General features: G+C 39.2%; 1 protein-coding gene across 3 annotated transcripts in view; it reads right to left on the bottom strand.

Annotated features, from left to right (window-relative positions):
• Positions 1–21,033, bottom strand: part of LOC149312329 (mitogen-activated protein kinase 11-like) — a 64,865-nt gene that overhangs the window by 25,219 nt on the left and 18,613 nt on the right. For all 3 annotated transcript variants that reach the window (XM_089524413.1, XM_089524411.1, XM_089524412.1), the window contains exons 2-3: positions 2,996–3,125; positions 76–134 (exon numbers count right to left, since the gene is read on the bottom strand). In XM_089524413.1, coding sequence (XP_089380539.1) covers positions 76–134; positions 2,996–3,125 — 189 coding nt within the window. The remainder of the gene's footprint in view (positions 1–75; positions 135–2,995; positions 3,126–21,033) is intronic.

Below are 21,033 nucleotides of genomic sequence, written 5' to 3'. Positions count from 1 at the left end.
ATTGGTTAGATTGTGCACATAATGTTTATCTTAGTAGTTTGCTAAGTATTAATGTTTATGTCAAACTTTACTTACACTTCATTAAAATTTTCTATTGATGTTGCAGGTGTAAAAACATCTAGTAACCCTATAACCTGAAAGGGAAAAGAAACAAAACCATTTTACTTAGATAAATGTATGAGTCAACGCAACATGTAAACTACCTGCCTTCTTGGCTGTGGCTGCCCAGTTATGAATACTCTCCTCACAGAGGCCCAGTTGTTGCCAGCCTTGCTGTCATTCCAGTCAAGTAAAAACAGAGATGTTTACTGAAGCCTTTGGGACCTATACGGTTTTATAGAAATTCCTACATACGTGTACTTTTAAATAATTTCAGACTGTTTCAACTTAAATTGTTTAATAGGTTTTTAGCCTTTTAAAATCATTTTTTTTGCTAACATTCTTTTAAATTAGCCAGTATGGTTTTATTGTACACTGCCTTGAGATTTTTAAATATAACTGTTGTTGTTGTTGTTTGTTCTGTGCCTTCAGGTCATGTTCGACTTATGCTGACTCTAGGGTGAATGTATCATGGGGTTTTCTTGGAAAGATTTGTTCAGAGTGAATTTGCCTTTGCTTTCCTCTGAGGCTAAGAGAATGCAACTTGCCCAAAGTCACCCAGTGGGTTTCCATGGCTGAGTGGAGATTCGAACCCTGGTCTCCAGAGCTGGAGTCCAGTTCTCGAATGCTCAAAGCACTACACCACGCTGGCTTTCCTTACATACAGTGGACACTTGGTATTTGCTAGGGTTGGGTTCCAGGGCTCCCTGTGGATATCAAAATCCATGGATGCTCAAGTTCCATCAAATGCAATGGCACAGTAAAATTGTGTCCCTTAGATAAAATGGCTAAATCAGGGTTTGCTTGCTGGAATTTATATTTAAAAAAAACATTTTCAAGCTATGGATGACTGAATCCATGGATAAAGAATCCATGGATAAAGACCCTGACTGTACAGTGCAGAATATAAATATTTAAATAAACAGTTAAATGGATCAAGAAGACAATGGCAGTCCAGATTTGATACACATCAGTCCAATGAAATCTACCACATCTAACTCTGTGTTTAGATTGTAGGCTTGCTAAAGTTGTAAACAGACATACATGTAAATTAGGACTTACTCCCTCTGTGTCATATTATTCAGGCCTATCTTCTTGTTACTTTAGAACACATTTCATAGATTTATTTGCCAGCAAAGAAAATGGTAATTCAGTAACCATTCTGGCCCTTCTCTTTAGTTATATACCTTTATTTTTTAAAAAAATCCTGCAAGTACTCAAGGGCCTAAATACCCTAAAAGCAACAGATCCTGTCTTATCTTGCAAGCTAAGCAGAGTCAATCATAGTTAGTACTTGGATGGGAGATTGCCAATGAATAGCAGGTACTGTAGGCTATATTTCATAAGGGGGAAATGGCATAAATACCGCTGAGTATTTCTTGCTTAAGAAAACCCTATGAAATTCATGCAGTTGCCATATGTTGCCAGGTGGCTTGAAGACATATACAGACATTTTATTCAGGTAGATTAATGAGCCATTTAAAGTAAACTCTAGTATCAATTTACAACAGAGAGAGGGGAGGGGGAAGTAAGTGGGAGATGGGCTAGTAATGTCACCAGTTCCTAGCCCTCCAGGTTCTGCAGGGGGGGGGGGGGAATCCTAGAACTGGATTCTCATGAGCTCAGTCTTGAGAGAGAAGACTATACATCTAAATAAAACATTACAAGTATAGTTTCCAGGAGGCTCACTGCTCAAATTATGTTTTATCACAATTATCATGGTTCTGTTTAATTTTAATTGCTTAATTGTTAGTATATTTTTCATTGGATTAGATTATTCCTGATTGTTCGAAATTGTTTTACATTTATTTCATTTGAGTGCTTTCCCTGAGTAAATTACTACTCATAGGTGTTCTAGTTTGGCTCACAGTTTGCAAAAGTTAATTTTTACAGGTATGTCGGCTGCAGGATTCTGAGAGCTACACTTTCCAAACTCTGGCTTAGATGTAACATCAAACTATGGTTTGGCAGAAAGCGGGGGCATGAAAGGATGCAGAAGCAGGAGAAAGAATGTGACACTCAACACATTCCCAAACTTCCAATCCATTTGGAAGAGCAAGACTGCTGAAGTGACCTATTGCCCAGATCTATTTAGCTAAAATAATCCTCACTGAAGTAAAAAATAAACTTCCAGTGTGTCCCAAAATGAAATTGAGGTTACTTGATGTCCAGATATAGGAGACCTGATTTCCTGTTAAAGAACATTAAAGATTAGTTCTTCATGCGGTTATAGTCATATAATGTTCTACTTTTTCCGTTTCATATTTTTCACTAAGACTCCAGCCTTGAGCAACACATTTTTAATATGCTGCACCTTTACTTTATGACTACCTTTGTTCAGTCAATGCACTGTCAATTCTGTGGCTCCTACATGCTCAAGACATCTGTTGCACTAGCAGTGAAGAGGTTAGGGTACTATAAGTGAAGAAGTACCCAAGCTAACTAGTCCAAAACTTGTCTATATCACACACATTTTCATACTACACAATTATCACTATGATTGCATTTGATTGCCTGGGATTTATAATTTGGTGAGGCACTAGAGCTCTATCTGAGAATTTAGTTTCCTAACCTGCAAATCCCAGGATTCCATTGGATGGAACCATGGCAGTTAAAATGGAATCATACTCCCATTATTGTGTATTGTGAAAAAGTCCTAGAACAGGCTAAATTAATGAACCTGGATGTAAAATGCAAGAGGAATATCGTAAAATGAATAACATAATATCCTAAGAGGTCCAAACACTTGGAAGGCTATATTCAAAAAAATGCACTGCACAGTCCAAATGCATAGCCAATGAATTGGGTTCTTTGCATGTGGCTTGCCAATGGTTAAAAGGAAATGAAAGCTAAAATACATTATTAAAAATTGATGCAGCACATTATCTTCACTCACATTTTCATGTTTCATATGCTTGAGTAATCTAAGCTCCCGGTAGGTCCTTCTGGCATGGATAAGGGACTGGAAAGGTCTCGAAAGCTTTTTGACTGCCACCTTCTGTCTTGTCTTGGTATCATAAGCTGAGCTGAAACAAAATCAAATACGTACAATGAAAAGTACTTCAGAAAATTTTCCAGTTTTAAAGTTTTGAGTTTCTAGGTTCAAGCAAATATATCAATTTCTCTTCAGTTTCTTTTATAATTCAACCATAGTTGTGTCCCTTCACTATCATATAAAAAAGAAAGGTGTCTCAAAGATGTTTGTTTAGCGTTGTATTGTTTTTAAATATGTTGTAAGTGTCCTTGAATCTTATTATTGAGAGACACTCACAATATAAATGAATAAATTATTGATGATGATGATGATGAAGCAGCACCAGGACCAGCCGCAACTGCTAATGTATTTGTTTTTTGCTCTAGATCAGTGTTGTACACCAAGAGACTGAACTTGCCCCAAACCACAAACGTTCCAAAGATTTGTGTGGTTCAGCAATACTAAAGACAATCCAATCAGTATTAAATGTTCCAAGGGCACTTTTTGCAGAAGTACAACTCTAAATCTAATGCAACCAGATAGTATTAACTCAACAACATGACTTATAGCTAACAGAGCCAACAACATCAACACACTAGAAGATACTATTAGAAACAGATAACAGTTAGCTGACACTAGTGAAACAAGAAGCACTGACTGGTTTGATCTTTCCATAACAAAACAGACATAGCCTGTACTTTATCAGGTTCTGTTGGACATATTGTATTATATTATACTGAGTGGACTCAAGTAGTTGGCAGAATTTGCAAGTAATGAATTACAAGTAAGATAGTTATCTAACAATATTATATATATATATATATATATATATATATATATATATATGAATTAGGGTATATAAAATCATGTACTGGATAATGGAACACACCAAAGAATTTCAGAGGAGGAAACCTGCCCGTGATTCATAGATTATAGCAAAGCCTTTTTTGTGTAGAAAATGAAAAAAAATATGGATTACTCTAAGAGAAATGGGTGTACCACAACATCTAATTGTCATGATGTGTAACTCCTACTCTGGATAAGAGTCCATTGTCAAGATACAATATGGAGAAAAAGAATGGTTTCCCATTGGCAAGGAAGTCAGACAAGGGTGCATTTTATCATCCTAAATAGCAGAAATATCAAAGATTTAGAATTCCTATTGAGGAAAGTCAAGGAAGAAAATGCAAAAGCAGGGTTATTGTTGAACATTAAGAAAAGAAAAATAATAGACTCCAAACAATTTACATAATTTTACAGTGGAAAAACAGCTAAAAGTTTTCCATACCTTGGCTCAATCATAAATCAAAATGTAGACTGAAGTCAGGGAATCAGCAGTTATTAAGGAACTAGATAAGATTCCCCAAGTGTAAAGATCTATCACTGAATATCCATGTCTAGATTAATCATATTTCTGATTTCTATGTCTGGTTGTGAAAGGTGGACAGTAAAGAAAGCTGAGAGAATCAAGTCATTTGAAATGTGCTGCCGGAGGAGAGTTCTGGAGTTATCATAGACTGCTAAACAGAGAAATAAATGGGTCATGGACCAAATCACATTTAAACTTTCCCTAAAAGCCAAAATGAGTAAACTAAAGCTATAGTACTTTGGAGATATAATGAGATGGCACAATTCATTAGAAAAGGTGATAATTCTTGACAAAGTGGAAAGCAGTAGGAACTAAGGCTGTATTACAGATAGATAGACTTAATCAAGGAAGCCATCGCCCCAACTTTGCAAGACCTGAGCAGGGTTGATAATCAAGTGTCTTGGAGGTCTCTCCTTCCTAGAGTCATCATAAGACAAAGCCAACTTGATGGCAATGAACAACAAAATCACAGTTCAAAAATAATTTGACAAGCAAGATAGAATTTATTGTTTAGCAACCCCTAACTACCACAGATAAGGGTAAAGAATGCTGCCTGCTGCAGTTCAACGTCTGTAGGACTCCACAGTTCTTGACCCTGCTTTTTGTTGCTGTTGTTGTCAAGTCATTTCTGACTTATGCCAGTGCTAAGGCCACCCTATCATGGGGTTTTCTTGGCAAGATTTGTTTAGAAGTGGTTTGCCGTTGTTTTCCCCTAAGGCTGAGAGCATGTGGCCTGCCCAAGGACATCAACTGGGTTTCATGCAGGGCTGAGGAGTAGGAATAGGAATAAGAGGTTTTTAACAGGAGTATGAGTAGGAATATATTTGTTACTCTTTATTCCTGTTATTATATTGCACATGCAAACACCAAAAAACAATTGTATGATATTGCAAAAGGCCCCCAGACAGCTTGTTGTGGGCAATTAGCTTACACACTGTAAAGTGCTTAAGTGCACTGACAAGTGGAATAGAAATGTACTTGCTATTGCTGCATGTTGAGCAGACCTGGAGTAGAACAAGTTATTTCTCAACCTAGTAGTGAGTAGCAACAACCAGATCATCTTGTAACACTCTTAAGAAGTAACAGGACTGTATTTTTTTTTAAAAAGTAACTTTCCAAACTCTGCCAGTTGAGTTAAAGCCTATACATTTTCAGCACAAGGAAACATTACTTGCATTTTCATGAGGATTAAGGGGAGGGGGGGGGGGAATCTACTTGTTTTGTGTCTCTCATTGTCTCATGACAGCCACCCTTCACAGCCAACTCGCTTCCCAGCAAATTAGTATTGCTTGTAATAACAACACAAGGATTCTCCCAAGGGTAATATCCTTCTCCTATCTGCCATGACAAATAACCAGAGAATTAGCTCCATTAATTTGGCTTCCTGTCTCCCATGTCTCCAAGTCAAGACTCCTTTGGGAGCAATCAGAGCTGAATTCAGGGGCCCTTGTGAACAGACAGGAGCCTCTATTAATTACAGAGTCTGCCACTCTGTCTAGGTGTATCGAGTGTTCATCACGCCTGTCAAACCCTGATATGCTATATGTAATCATCTCAGGTGCATCATTAACATCCACCGACTTACAATGCTATAAAAGGTCACCTTAGGCGCCACTGACAATAAAGAAGCCTTCAATACAAATGGATGAGCTTTTTGATCTTTTGATTTAGGCCTTAAAAAAATCATACCATTTGCTTGTGGATCCTATTTAGTCCTTGCTGACAGTTTGGACAAAATTCTTCCTTACAACCCAGAAGCTGTGTTTGCTTAAATAACTGTCACAGCCTTAACCATTATAAAAATAGTACCAACAAAACAAAGGATTTGGTTCCTATGTCCAATATATTAGTTCCATCTAACTGGACGGTTGTGTACAAGATACCTTCTGATGTGAACAGGAAGTACAGCTGGTGTAGCTTGTCTGTTATAACTCATTAACTGTTCTGTACTGTATAACTTTTGATTCAAACACAAAGCACAGCTACAGTTGCTTGCCTTTCACTGGTTCAATTAAGCGATCCTCATCTACTCCAACAGCAGCTCTAGACTCCTGCTCAGAAACTCCACTGTCAATTGGTTTGGGGGGGAAAAGAGATCTAGGTGCCATAAATTTACTGATGACTCTTCACTTCAGATCTCTGGGCAACCTTGCCCAGTACTTACAGATAAATGTTTCAAGGACTCTTTGCACCCATATGGACCTGCCCACATCATAAGTTCAGTATTATTGCAGTCCTTTCTTGTTAGTCCACCACTGGGATCAGATAGCCTGCAGTTATGAATGACATGCCCTTTGTAATGGTGGCCCCTAGTTTATTCAATTACCTCCCAAGGGGTATGCCATGAATTCAATCAGTAACACCCTTTAAGAAGGCTTTGATGTTCCAGGTTCCTTTTTACATTCTTTTTCAATAATGCTTCTGGCTGTTAGGGTTATTTGCTGTCAGGTTATTAGTTTTAGATCGTTGGCTCATGTTTTTAAAGTTTATGCCAATGTAATCTAAAAACAACATTAAGGGAGCTGTCGCTTGTTACTTCCTCTGGCGTACTACAATTGCTAGCCCCAACTATACCTAGTGAATTAATTGCTGCCTTTTAAATCAACACGTATGTAAATCCCCTTGATGAAATACTCTATTCTGGTTGGGGCTAGCTATTAGATTTAAACTTCTGTCTTTGGGGAGATATTTGAACGTTATGGCATATTTTTACTAAATTGTCTTAAAAGTTATTTCCTATTCTTGTACCATGTCTATAAGCTATCTTGAGAGGACTCTGTTCTGTACACTGCCTTTAAAACTTCTTACCCCCCCCACACATAACTGAATCATGGGAATCATGTGGCTCCACAGATCATGCTACATTGCAAGTCCCTTATTAACACTCGACTAACCAAGTAGATCCAGAGGAAGTTACAATGGAAAGATAAAGGTTTTTGATAAACTTTAATTTGCTATCAATTATAAAATAAAATAACAGAACAAAATGTAATAATTTACATTCTTGAAATATGATTTTTCCCTCTTTGTATCTATATTTAGTATTGTATTTGTACTTAACTTTAATTAAAAAATAATAATTATTTTTTTAAAAAATTGCAACTCCCTGAATTCCTTACCATTGCCTAATGCTGGCCAGGGCTCCTGGGATGTGCAGTTTAACAGCATCTGATGTCCTGCATAATTCCTAGCCTAGCCTAGACCTTTACCCCTATGGTAGAAAAACATGTTCGGAAACAGATATATAAAGTTGGACTAACAGAATGAATACAGTGCCCCCCCCCCCCGCCCCCACAATTCCCATCCAAACAGTCTGCTAAGAAGGACATATGGTTAATGATATCCAAATCTTTAGATGAATTAATAATTTCACTCATAATCTGTCTTTCTTGGCAGGAAGTAGATTGAAAGAGAAACTGTTATTCTGACACAAGACTATTTGGTGAAGATATAGGAATTTGTTGAAATGGACAAATTGACAATGTTTAATCAAAGAAAGAGAGACAGCATGATGTAGTGGTTTGAGTATTGGACTTTGTTCAAATCCCTGCTTGGCCGTGAAACCCACAGGGTGGCCTTGGGCAAGTCACGGGCTCAGAGGAAGGCAATGTCAAACCTCTTTTGGACAAATCTTGTCAAAAAAAAACATGATAAGTTTGCCTTAGGGTCACCATAATTTGGAAACGACTTGAAGTTACACAATAACAGCAACCATCAAACAAATGTCTTTGGTTAATTTTAAGACAGATTGGAACTTATTTATCAGTTTTTGAGACTACAATGGGGGAAATTAATCAGTTTTTGGTTTCATACGATAATACAGAGATAAGAGTAACATGCTTATAAGAGAAGTGTAACTTGGATATTGTGTTTTGGAAGTTTAATATACTCTGAGTTAAAGTTTTCAGTTTGGAGAAGGTCATATATTTACTGTATAGTTTGTATTTTATGCTATTGTTTTTTGTGTGCATTTTTTGTTTTATTAATGTTAATTTTATCTATTGAAATTTATATGTTTAATAAAAATAATTTTTTCAAAAAAGAAAGAAAAAACTGAAATGGATACAATAGTTTCATCCAGGGCTGTCAAGATTTTGGATGGCAACATCTACTCCAAGTATCTTGCCTAGGACAAAAATGTTGGGAGAAGAATATTGCCTGAAAGAAGGATGTTGAGCACTTGGTACCTATCCACCAGTGAACCAGTAACTGTTCCTAGCACCAGTGGTGACAACAGGGGAGTGCAGGGACTACAAACCTCACCGGGTGACACCTCAAAAGAGGGGTGACACTTGGTGGGCCCCTCCTCCCACTGCAGGGGATGTGGGGTGCTACTGCCGGCACTCACCCCTTCTTCTTCTTTGCTGCTGTGGCCAAGACATCAGAAGAGGCATGTGCCCCTCCTGGCTTTGCCTTCACCTGGCTCCTTCCTTTCAGGAGGAAGCCACATGGAAGCAAAGGAGGGGCAAGCCCAGTCCTCCTGGTTTTGCCTCTACCTGGCTCCCTCCTCAAAAGGAAGCCATGTGGAAGTGAAGGAGGGGCAAGCCCAGGCCTCTTAACTTCTCTTCTACTCGGCTCCCTCCTCACAAGGAAGCTGCCTGGATGTGAAGGAAGGCTCCTGCCTCTCACAAACTTGCCTGCCACCCCACCGGCAGTCCCTCCAACACACTGGAGATAACACCAAGGCTGGGGATGCCACTGCCGAACACAGCCAGCAATCTTTTTCCTTCAAATACAAGCAGCCAAAAAGAGCAAGGAAAGTTATATAAATAAAAATAATAAAAAGGCAGTAGATTCCTCAAACCATCCCATTCACAACCTTCAAAAGTGAAATTCATCTGAGCACAATTTGTACTGCAGATAATAAACTGAAATCAGCATGGATGTGAGTAGCTTTACCGGTAAAATGGGTAGTGAATGATGGGAAAGATGTGGCCCTCATCATCAACTCATATAATTCATCATCCCTCACTATTGGCTGTGCTAGCTAAGGTTGATGAGAACTGTAGTAAAACAACATCTGTGTGGCCACATGTTCACCACCTCATCTTTCAATGAATTGATAAAAAAAAAAAAAAATAGGGGGGGGGGGGTAGAGATGAAAGAGGACAGAAAAGTGAAGTTGGCTGATCTCTAATTTAAAATGTTCCTGGCTAAAACCACTGCACTCTTAGGAAGCCATATATCAGAAGACGCCATGCAGGTCTAAAAATGAATGATAGCTACTAAAGAGGAATTGTTAAATCATACCCTAGAAGTGTCATCCAGACTTAAAAAAAAAAATTAGGTGCACTTACGTCCTATCAAAATCAATGGCACTTCAGTACATAACTGCACACTTGAGTCCTATTGATTTCAGGGTCATTTTATAGCAAGCTTAACACTTTCTGAACTGTACTGTATAAAAGAAACCATTTTGTATTCCAGTGACTCACAGCAGAAAGATCTGAGGCCTTCCTTCATTTTTATTCAGTGGGACCGAGCAGAAAATACTGCTGAAAGTTCAGACTAGGTTTAGTCAAAGCACATTATTTTTTTTGTGTGGTTCAAAGTATTCTGTTTTAAAAATACTTGGTTGTACCTGAATTCCCCCCCCCCCCCCCAAGTTTGTTTTTCAGGTTTATCCCTAGATAAAAAAGAGGAAGAGCAGGGAGGAGAGAAGAATGGAAACAAAAAAGAATCAGAAACTGTAACTAAAAGGAGAACAAACTGAAGTGCTTAGAACATGATTGTTGGTTTGGTTTTGGGTTTTTTTATGGAGGGGACTAGAATTTAGAAGCAGAACTAGCTGGAGTTCAAAATAAGTAACTGTCCCAAGCTCTGAAGAAACAATATCCAGAGGTCTTGCCTGCTGGGCCCCCTCCTTATCTGGAACAGAACACAAACAGTTGTTTTTGTTCGCTCAACTTGTCTGTGCTTTTCCTGTACATCTTTATTCCAAATATTATCGCCATCCTTTATCCTTTCTCCTCTCTCATTTTCGCATACTACCCATTCCAAACTCTGGGGATTCTGAAACATTTTGTCAAACTGAGTACAATATTATCATTTTGGAAGCAGGAACAGCTTTTTTGCATTAATCTGGGGCAGAACAAGCCCTGGAATCCAACTAGGGGAAGTACAAACTGAGCAACTGTAGCTATAAAGGCAAGTGCCTTATGGTCACCACTTGCTCAGGTTATTATTTTGGGCTACAATTCCCAATATTCCCTCAGCCATCTATAAAAACTTGCTCATGTGCACTTGACCAAAAGAAAATATGGAAGGAAAAAATTCACTAAACTTTACATTTCATCTTGGTGTCCCCTTTACAGATTGTTCTTGTTACATGCTCATTTGGGAGCTCCTGTTTCATCTTATCATCATCCCTTGCAGTACACCCAGCATGTGCTTCAGTTACAATGTTAACATGGTCACAAGCTCAAGGGTCAAAGCAAATATTGTGGCTTTCATGAGCGACACATAGATGGAGCAACATTCTTAATGAAACCATAAATAGGCATACTACAAATATATAGAGCAAATGGAAACATATGATTGAATGGTTTAAAACGGTCTCTCTCATGTCAACGTTATATTAGCAAACTCATTAAGTAAAAAAAAAGAAAAGTTGGGTTTCCTGAAACAATTCTCCTCCAATTCTACACATATTTTATTGTTTTGTGGAATTTTGAAGAAACAGGTGCATGCTGTAGCCTTCAGTCAGTTAAATGAAATGTAAAATTGTAAATAGCTATCCTGGGTAAAAAAGGAGCACAAATGCTTGGTGCAGAGATGATTATATCAATCTCTTTGCATTACAAGTTTCTCATAGTTTTCCTTCACCATGTTTCAAGATTACTGCTGTTTGCCCAAAGCCAAAACCTGCGGTTTACTGAGCAAGCTAGGAGTATGCTGAACCTACAAACAGCTTTTCATTGCCATTTTGTGCCTCCTTTTCCATTAGTACAGCAAACCAGGATTCAGCATCTGATTATTGCTTCCCATGATATGTGAACTCATAAGCCAGTTTTAAATCAGGGTTTACAGATAGTTTATGAACTCAGATGGTTTGCTTGCCATATTTAACTATAGTTTCCCTTCTATGGATCAGGGGAAGATTTGTTTATGTGCTGTTTCATGGCCTATTCTCTCACCTGTTCAAAGTGAGGAATGAAGTTACTTTTGGATAGTTTGCTGAAGCTGATATTGTCTCATTAAGCTAGGACTTCAGCACGGTGTGCGTACCATGCCCCTCTGTCTATTTTGACACTAATTGTGGTTAATGTCTAGCCAGGGTTCCTATTGTAACAACAGTGTGAAACCAGGAGTCAAAGCAGGATTGTAAAATCTATCCAAAAGTAAGCCAGGTGAAAATTAGAGCTAAACTACTGTATATGGCAGCTCAACAACAGAACATACTGCCTTGAATAGTGGTGGACTCCCTTTCATAAAAGATGTTTTACGCACACTCTTAATAGGAATGCTTTTGCGTGGATTTTTTGCATTGAAAGGAGATGGGAGTAGCTAAAACCTGAATTTTCTTTAAAATTTTATTTCTATGAAATTTGTATGTGCATTTTATGATTTTTTAAAAATGGTCACAGTGGCCTTGCCAGGATTGGGAACACATTATGTCTGAAGAAGGATTTAACCCTTCTCCCAAACATACCATCGTCTTAAAAAAAATTGTTTTCACTTTTCTTCCTGGCCAAAGGTACTACTCATTCCAAACTATCAATAACCTCAAAAGCAGCTGTCTTATGGAGCACACAGCAGCTTCTGAAAGGAGCCATGTTCATCTAAATTAAAGATCTGTGTGATTGAGGCCCTCTTCACACGGGCCTTTGCGGCGCCCTCGTCATGTGCTAGGGGTTGGCCGAGAGCGCACTACCCATACTGGCCTCACCCCTAGCATGTGACGGGGGCGTCAAAATGGCAGCGCCTTGTACACACGGGTGCCACCATTTTGACGTGACAGATGCTTAGTGTCTGCACATCTCGGCGTCACAAACACGCCGCAAGAAAAACCCGCTTTTAAGGGTTCTTTTTGCTGCACGAGGGAGCCGCGCGGTTTGTCTGCTGTGGCTCCCTCACGCAGCAAAACAAGGCGCAGATAGACCGCCCTTTTTGGGCGGTCTGTATCCTGCCTAAGTGATTGGGTGGATGCATGTGTATGGGCAAAGGGATAACACTCTTTCTCTGTAGTCTAACCCTGATCAGGAACCCCTACTTGAAGGGGGGAAATTAAGCTAACTAATTTCTGTGAAATACAATTATGCAGTTGACATATTGGTTTAAATCAGTTACAATTGCTAAGAGTTAACTGACTGAATTAGCTGTTAGATGTTGAATCAAAACTTCTGTAGACCCCACTGATTCAACAGATCTAATTTAATGGACTGAACAATTGGATTTAGGCTATTATATAATTTGCTCCTCAGAACGTGAAATCATGGCTAAGCTAAAAACTGGGGGTGGAGTTACCAGACCAAACAAACATGGTTAAGAAACTAGAAACATTCACTCTATACTAGGCTCAAAAGGAGGCACAAGGAGGTGTGTGTATGTGTGTGTATATATTCACTGAGCAAGATAAATATGATGTAGGAACAGGGCAACCTTCAAACTTGAAAGAATTCTTTTGCTAAACAGAATCTTGCACACTGTAAAACCTGACAACATCCATAATCCTGTATCTATGCTGGCCCAACAAAACAAATCATTTTACTAGCTTTGCATCTCCATTTCTAGGATGGCAAACATGGCTACTGACATCTAGTAGACTGGAGTTACAAATAAAAATACACTGATGAAATAAGAAGACAGAAAACTAAAGAACAGTAACAGCTTTTAAATTATGAATCATTCTGCCAGAGTACTGGCCCTTGTTTCATCCTGTGAGATCAATAGACATTGTTACTTATTACTTTTATTTCCAACAATTGAGGTCAGTTAGCTGAAATGAATCTCCCATTATGAAATGAAGATAGCAATTTAGAAACAGAAAAACCTTTGATTATCTTATACTATATTGAAGGTGAAGGTTTATATTATATTGAAGGTTTTAGGATTTTGTATGGTTGTATGATTAGTAAAGTTCTCTAAAATGGCAAAAAGTAGATCCCAATAGTGTAAATTAGATTGCCACCCCTTTTTATTGTGTGTCTCTATGTCATTTTCGACTAATGACAACCCTAAGGTGACCTTAAGAGCCTATCATAGAGTTTCTTGACAAGTTTCTCCAGAGGAGATTTGCCATTGCCATCCTCTGAGGCTGAGAGAGTGCGACTTGTGCAAGGCCACCCAGTAGGTTTTTATGCTTGAGCAGGGATTCGAACCCTGGCCTCCAGAGTCATAGTGTAACACTCAAACCACCATGCCTAATCTCAGTAAAATCCATTCTGAAGGTACAAACTGTGATCAGTACAGATAATATTGCTGTTTTCCAGAGCATAAATAAGTACAAACCATGAGTGATACATATTTTTTATTTGTTTTAAAGTAGGGGCGGTATGAATCTCTCACATCATGACAATACACATGCAAAAAGTGCTGAAATATTAACTTTAGGAATAGAGATACATCTGAATGCCTGAATGAAGAATTTTTTTAAAAAAAATTCTTCTGGGCAAGATGGTAAGTTTTTGCACATTTTGGGATCTTTTGTTGTTGTTGCAAAACTTTCATTTACACAAAAAAGTGTATTTCATGCAAAATGTTGGTTGTTTAAAATTACAAGATGTCCCAGGCCTTCATGTGGATTAATTTCTATAGATGCATTCTATTTTACGTTCAACCTTTTACAAACATTTAAAAAAAAAGGTACAGCTTAGCCTCTTCATATTTTCTTGGCAGTAAATCATGCTGACCATGGGAAGTGCTCTCAAACAAATGTGCAGAGGACTCAGTTGAAACCAGAAAAACCCTGAAGTGCACTTTATAAATCACTTATTGGGTTTTCTTTTACAGGCTGGAAGAAGAGAAAAGGCTGGGGAGAAACTGGAAAGTTTAGCTGCCTTTACTGCCTGGAGACATCCTCACTGTTATCACTGTGGGAGATCCTAGGAATTGCGACCTTAAAAAAAGTAGTGTTTTGTGTGAACACGACAAAGACCAACAAACTCTTATATGAGACAAAATACTGTATCTGTTCTGTTAGAGCCCACCTTTTGGGTTTAATCCCACTACGCATAACAGAATTTTCTTCTATGAAGTAAGAGAGATTAAACTCAACTTTCCAGATGCTGATGGACTACAACTCCCATCATATGATTAGGAATGTCAATAGGAGGCAGGTTACAGACCGCCCATTTGGGGCGGCCTGCACCCGCCCCTTTCCCCGCTGTATCGGGGCCTCAGCTGCCAGACCGGCAGCCTCCGAGGCCCCGATCCGCCGCTTTCCAAGCTGCAGGGAAGCGGCAAAAGGCCGCTTCCCCACGGCCTGGAAAGGGGTGTCCTTGGGGCTTCAAGCCCCAAGGACACCCGGCGATGACAGGGGGAGGAGAAAGGCCCCTTGGCCCCTTTCTCCTCTGTGTCACTGGGCACAGCCATGTAAAGGCTGCGCCCAGCGACGCAAACCCCAGAAGGAGCTCCGTTTCGGAGCTCCTTCTTGCACCGCAGAAAGGGCGTTCTAGGCGCCCTCGCACGGCACAAAGACATCACATCCGTGCTGACGTTGTAATGGCGGCGGCCATATGGAACGGCCGCTGCCATTTTGTGCACACTCTGTGTGTGCTAGGGTTTGGAGCGTCCGGAAAGGACGCTCCTTTCTAACCCTAGTACACACGGAGCGCATACTTTTAGGCCCGTCTGTTAACAGGCTGGAGTTGCCATCCAGCAACACCTAAAGGGACACAGATTCCCTACCCTGTGCTAAGTAATTCTCACAAGCACAGGATTACCAACCTAAGTGTAAAATCAACAGTGAGGGGTTAGGGGTCCGCATTTGCCTCCAGCAGGTATTGGATGGCCACACTCTGCCTAATAAGCCCCTGTAATTTTTTGAAGGTTTTTTTTTTGCCCCAAACACTTTCCAGGGGGTGTGGAAGGGGCAATTTCTCCACATTTTGGGTTCTCCTAGGGTCAGGAGAATAGCCCCATCTTGCTCTCCTTCTATCAGCAAGCCAAAACATTTTTAAGCCATGAGGCTTTTACAAACTGACTAGGATTGGGCTTTTAATGTTGTGAAGTACTTACCAGTAAAGGTAAAGGTAGTCCCTTGACATGAGTGTCTAGTCATAACTGACTGTAGGAGGCAGTGCTCATCTCCGTTCCTAAGCTGAAGAGCCAGCACTGTCCAAGGCCTTCTCTGGTGGTTATGTGGCCAACATGACGCCACTGAAAGCTGTTACCTTCCCATTGAGAAGTGGTACCTATTTATCTACTTGCATTTGCATGCTTTCCAACTGCTAGGTTGGCAGAAGCTGGGACTAGTGACAGGAGCTCACCTCATCATGTGGCACCCGGGCCTTGAACTGCCAACCTTCCAGTCCTGAGGATTTTCAGACTTGCCTGCAATCGCTGTTCAATCGCCCTCCAAAAGCAGCTGAAAGGGAAAAGCAGGCTGTGTGTGTGAAGGGCTGGAGCACTCATTAATTGCCCTGGAAATGAGGCTCCCTGCTAGCGTTCTTCAATCGTTGCAAGAAGCAGGGAAACAAGCAGATTTCTTTTTCCTCCCACTGAACTCCCTGCAGGGAGCCTCATTTCCAGGGCAATTAATGAGCGCTCCAGCCCTTCACACACACAGCCTGCTTTTCCCTTTCAGCTGCTTTTGGAGGGCGATTGAAAAGCGATTGCAGGCAAGTCTGAAAATCCTCAGCATCAACATCTTAACCACTGCACAGTTTTTAAGGTTTGCATATAGTCTTTTAATGAATTTTAATATTTTAATATCTAATGTTTTAACTTTACATATTGCTTAATTGCTTTTAAAATCTTTTATTTATCCTTTTATTAATGCTTTTGCATAGTTTTTAATTTGTATTGTTTTAAATATGTTGTTAGCTGCCTTGAGTCCTGTTACTGGGAGAAAGACCAGATACATAATAATCATTATAAACATTTTATCCTCCCATGGCATTTCCAATTCCATCACAGGTGGGGATATATTCCCTAATGTCACTGGGCATTCATTCTATAGTGGATAATAAGAGTTGCCAACTTTCCCTGTATGCGGACTACTAACAGTGCATATACACTGTAGAAACTGTGTCATGGCTCCATACTACAGAATCCTGCGATTTGTAGTTTTGTGAGGAATCAGCATTCTCTGGCAAAGAAGGCTAAAGACCTTGCAAAACTTTACATCCCAGGATTCCACGGGATGGAGTTACTGCACTTCAAATGGTGACAAACTGCATTAGTTCTGGAGTCTAGATGCAATCTTGCTTATTATCAAATGCTTTGGAAGACCACAACATAAGCAAATTATTTAAAATATTAAGGCATCAGCTTCTCCACCTGATGCCTCTTACCATCAAAAAGCATCAATCTCTCCACCTGATGCCTCTTACTATCAGAAAGCAGATACTAGCAGATTGCATATAACATTTAATACTATATCTCTCTCAGTAAACATTTCAGGGACCACATGATTCTCACCCATTAAAGTATGCCTGCCTTCTTGAGTTTCATCTGTACTGCAGAAATAGTGTAATTTGACGCCACTTTAACTGCTATGGCTCAATGCTACAGAATTCTGGGAATTGTAGTTTTGTGCAATTTATCCTTCTCTGTCAGACAACTCTAGTGCCACAACAAATTGCAATTTCCATAATTCCATAGAACTGAACCATGGCAGTTAAAGCAATGTCAAACTCTATTATTTCTGTGGTGTGGATGCATCCTCTCTCTCTCTCTCTCTCTCTCACACACACACACACACATTTCATTAATTCACTTTCCCCTGCAGATTAGAATTTCATTGATCTATCAGTACAGTTCCCTTCTTGGTCATGTACCATGGTCTGAATACTACCACCTGGGCACTATTGGTATATAAGTCTGTACTGTAACACTGTAAGATCACAGTCATGGATCTTAAAATAAAGGCAAAGGATAAAGAATTCAATCCAAATTAACCAAAGTATCTGAATGATGCCAAGGTAGAACTAAAGCAGCTCTCCTAGGTAACACAATTTGTTTTCTACTGGAAACCACTGTGTCCTCTCCTAATTTTATACAATGTAAACAAAGTGTAGACCTAAGGATTAAACATTTACTAGAGTAATGACAAGATCAGATATTTAATACATTTTGTCCAGAAAGGATAAATGGGTCACTTGTAGACAATATGAAAAATGTGTTGAAAAAATATGCAGCCCATGCAAAGAGACTACTGTTCCCCATCAAAAGGAAACCTAGAAAACTAGAAGTAATTCACACAACTACAATCAGACTAATAATTGGTTTGCAACATGATACTAAGGACAACCTTGGATGCACTGTGTACTGAGGAAAGCAACACAACTGTTACCATACTTAGCAAATCCAAGGCTGTCATTTAATTGGTTCAGGAGTGTCTTCACCTTGGGATAACAGGAACGTCTTGTATGTTCAGTAGTTTATAGTGTTTTGTTTTGTTAATCTTAATCTTACTAAGAAGCAGTCAGCTGCTCCAAGAGGTTTAGCTATCAACATACCTCTATTAAAGTATTTTTCAGCACCAGACTTTTTGTCACCCGTTTTCTTTTGTGTGTGTGTGTGTGTGTGATTTTTTTGTTTTGTTTTTTGGCAAAACCACACAAAAAACCCTGAGTCATAATATCAGCCCATCTGTTACTGTGCTAACTCCTCTTGATGGGAGAAGCTCCCCAGGAACTCAGTCAGAGGTCTCTCCCTTCCTTGTTACTCAAGTTTGTTGAAAACTGGAGATACCAGTGATTCAACCTGGGGCCTTCTGTGTGCCAAGTATGGGCTATGGTCATGAGGTTTGCTCATGAACATAGGAGAGATTTTGAGCCTTTTCTTCTCAAAACTGTCTATATTATGTGATGTGAAGGGCAGATCTAGTCCTAGTTTAACCATCCCTGTGACGACTAATTTAATATTTTCAGTAAATACAGTTCACAACTGTTATGCATTACGTGATTTAAAACATAGTATGAAGGCTATAGCTTATATGTCTTTATGATTACAATATAGGTTGAGTTTCCCTTATCTGGAATTCTGAAATCCAAAATATTCCAAAATCCAAAATTTTTAACATGAGTGGTTGAGATAGAGACACTGCTGCTTTCTGATGGTTCAATATATCCAAACTTGGTTTCATGCATATAATTATTAAAAATTATATGTACAGTTGGCCCTTGCTTTAAACGGGGGATCCATTCCAGACCCCCCTGTGTAAAGGAAAAACATGTATGCTTGAGCCCCATTATATCCAATGGGGCTCATGTTCACCGTGTGGCTGCGTGCACCATCCACGAGCCCCATTGAAAATAATGGGGCTCATGCTTGCCACATGGCCATGCACATGCACCAGACATTTGCCCATTTGCTGGGTGGCTTCAGTGTATGCTGAAAACTGCCTATAAGGAGCCTGTGTATGGCGCGGGCTTAGTGTATAAAATTACCTTCAGTCTATTTCTGGTGTATATGTTATGTTTAGACTTGGGTACCATCTCCAAGATATTTTGTTATGTGCAATTTGCTACACACACACACACACACACACACACACACACACACACACATATAGAGAGTGAATTCTATTAACCTCAGGACAAACTTGAGAAAATTGCAAGCACATGCACGAAAGTCCTCTTTTCATTTTTCATCCACATGCTGGCCAGTCCAAAATGTTCTAAAATTCAAGCACAAATATTTACCAGTTATTTAACACCCCAGTAGCCTTTTCCTCCAAAGGCAGGTATTTTACAAGGCAAGCCTATGATTCCATTGAATCAGAGGGCTTCTATGCCAATGCATGGATATCCAGGGGGCACATTCAGTGGCATGGAAGAACCAACATTGTCCTGCTACTTATTAAACATGTGGAGGAACCCCTTTCATATCAGTACCTATAGTCATACTTGTATGTACTCCACATTGCAAGGTCAACAGTTTAGCAAAGACAAGTGTTATTTATGCATCCTATTCGCTTCGACTATTGAAAGGTGAGGTTTTGTGGCTTTTTTCTTCAAGTGCTCTCTATCTGCAAGATGTGCCAAGATCTTATACATTTTAGGGGTATGTGATTCAGTGAATTCAGTGATAGAAAATATACTTTTTTTGGTTTACGACTCTCGTAACCCCTTAGCCATCTTAGTCAGTGACCAGGCTACTACACGATTTGGAGATGGTCCAAAAAATAATTTACCCAAATTGGTTAGAATCCCATATTCCACTGTGGTTGAAGCAGTGGAGGGGGATAAGGTAAGGGAGAATCATCAGGGGTCTACATTAATTCTAATAGGAATATTTTTCATTGTGTTACCTCTTTAGTTGTTATAGTATTATCGCAAGAATTTTGACTATCTATCACACCTCTAACACTTCCTTCTCTCTTTGCACCACAGACTGGTAGGAAGTTATGCTAGCATTTGCTTTTCAATGTCCCAAGAGTATTGCTAGGCCACTACAATTTTCCCCCCACTAGAATATCAGTGTTCTCTGATAAAAAGTGTTTAGGATCAATCATATTCAGCAGACATACATTGAGGTTGACACTGTAGTATTAAAGTGCTTAAGCAGAATCAATAACCTTTATGAAGCAACAATCCCGAGGGCATTTATACTCTCATATAGGCTTTTTTCTATCCTTTATGTCATTGAACACTTGAAGGGAACAGACTTTTGAACTCCACACGTGCTTACCCACCTGAGATAAAGAATAAGTTTGTAGTGGATATGAAAAAGGAGTGAATCAAAAGCCCATAATTATTTTGCCTTTCACTCATTTGTGCCTTTAGTTAAGACCACATTAATGCAACCCAATTTGAGATGGAACTAAAGCGAGTAACTGAGCAGAACTGGGAAATAACTATTCAACAGGTTAAGCTATTAATTTACTGGGCTTTTCTAGCAATTTTCTCTAACACATTAGCCCCCAGGAGAAAATATATAACTTGGCTCTGTTCTTAGTAGGATAATCCGGAGGGGAGAAGGAGGAAAAGAAAGAATTAATGAAATAAAACTTTCTGGATTCTAACTCAGAGCAGAAGAAAGGGGGAAAGCAAAAGATGGAAATGAAGAAAAAAGGTGAGTCCTGGAGTAGAATGGAGGTGGCTTTTGGGAGTAATTTGTTTCAAGATCAAGCAGCCAAAACACTTTCAGTATATCAGGCTTTTCAAGTCTGAAAGCCAGGCGTCTTCCCTGTGCCAGCTTGTACGGAACAAAAGTGTTTGGAGATTTTCTGGGGGAAGGGTGGAGTACACTTTGATTCTTTGTAGAAATGTTTCCTTCTCTATCAGTTACAGTCTGGACCAGTTTCTGTTATTTATTTCAAAGATGTATATCCTGCCTTTCTCTCACAATGGGATTCAAGGTGGGTTACAATAATTTAAAAAGAGAGAACTAAAACATTGATTGCAAATACAATAATATAATATTCAATGATATTATACAAGAGTATACATTATTCATTAATACATCATATTGCATTTTGTAT

Source organism: Sceloporus occidentalis, unplaced genomic scaffold, assembly GCF_023333645.1.
Source record: "Sceloporus occidentalis isolate IW3139 unplaced genomic scaffold, rSceOcc1.0.p SCAF_5, whole genome shotgun sequence".
Lineage (NCBI taxonomy): Eukaryota > Metazoa > Chordata > Lepidosauria > Squamata > Phrynosomatidae > Sceloporus > Sceloporus occidentalis.
Note: the sequence above shows the minus strand (reverse complement) of the source record. Positions and strands in the feature narration are given on the sequence as shown.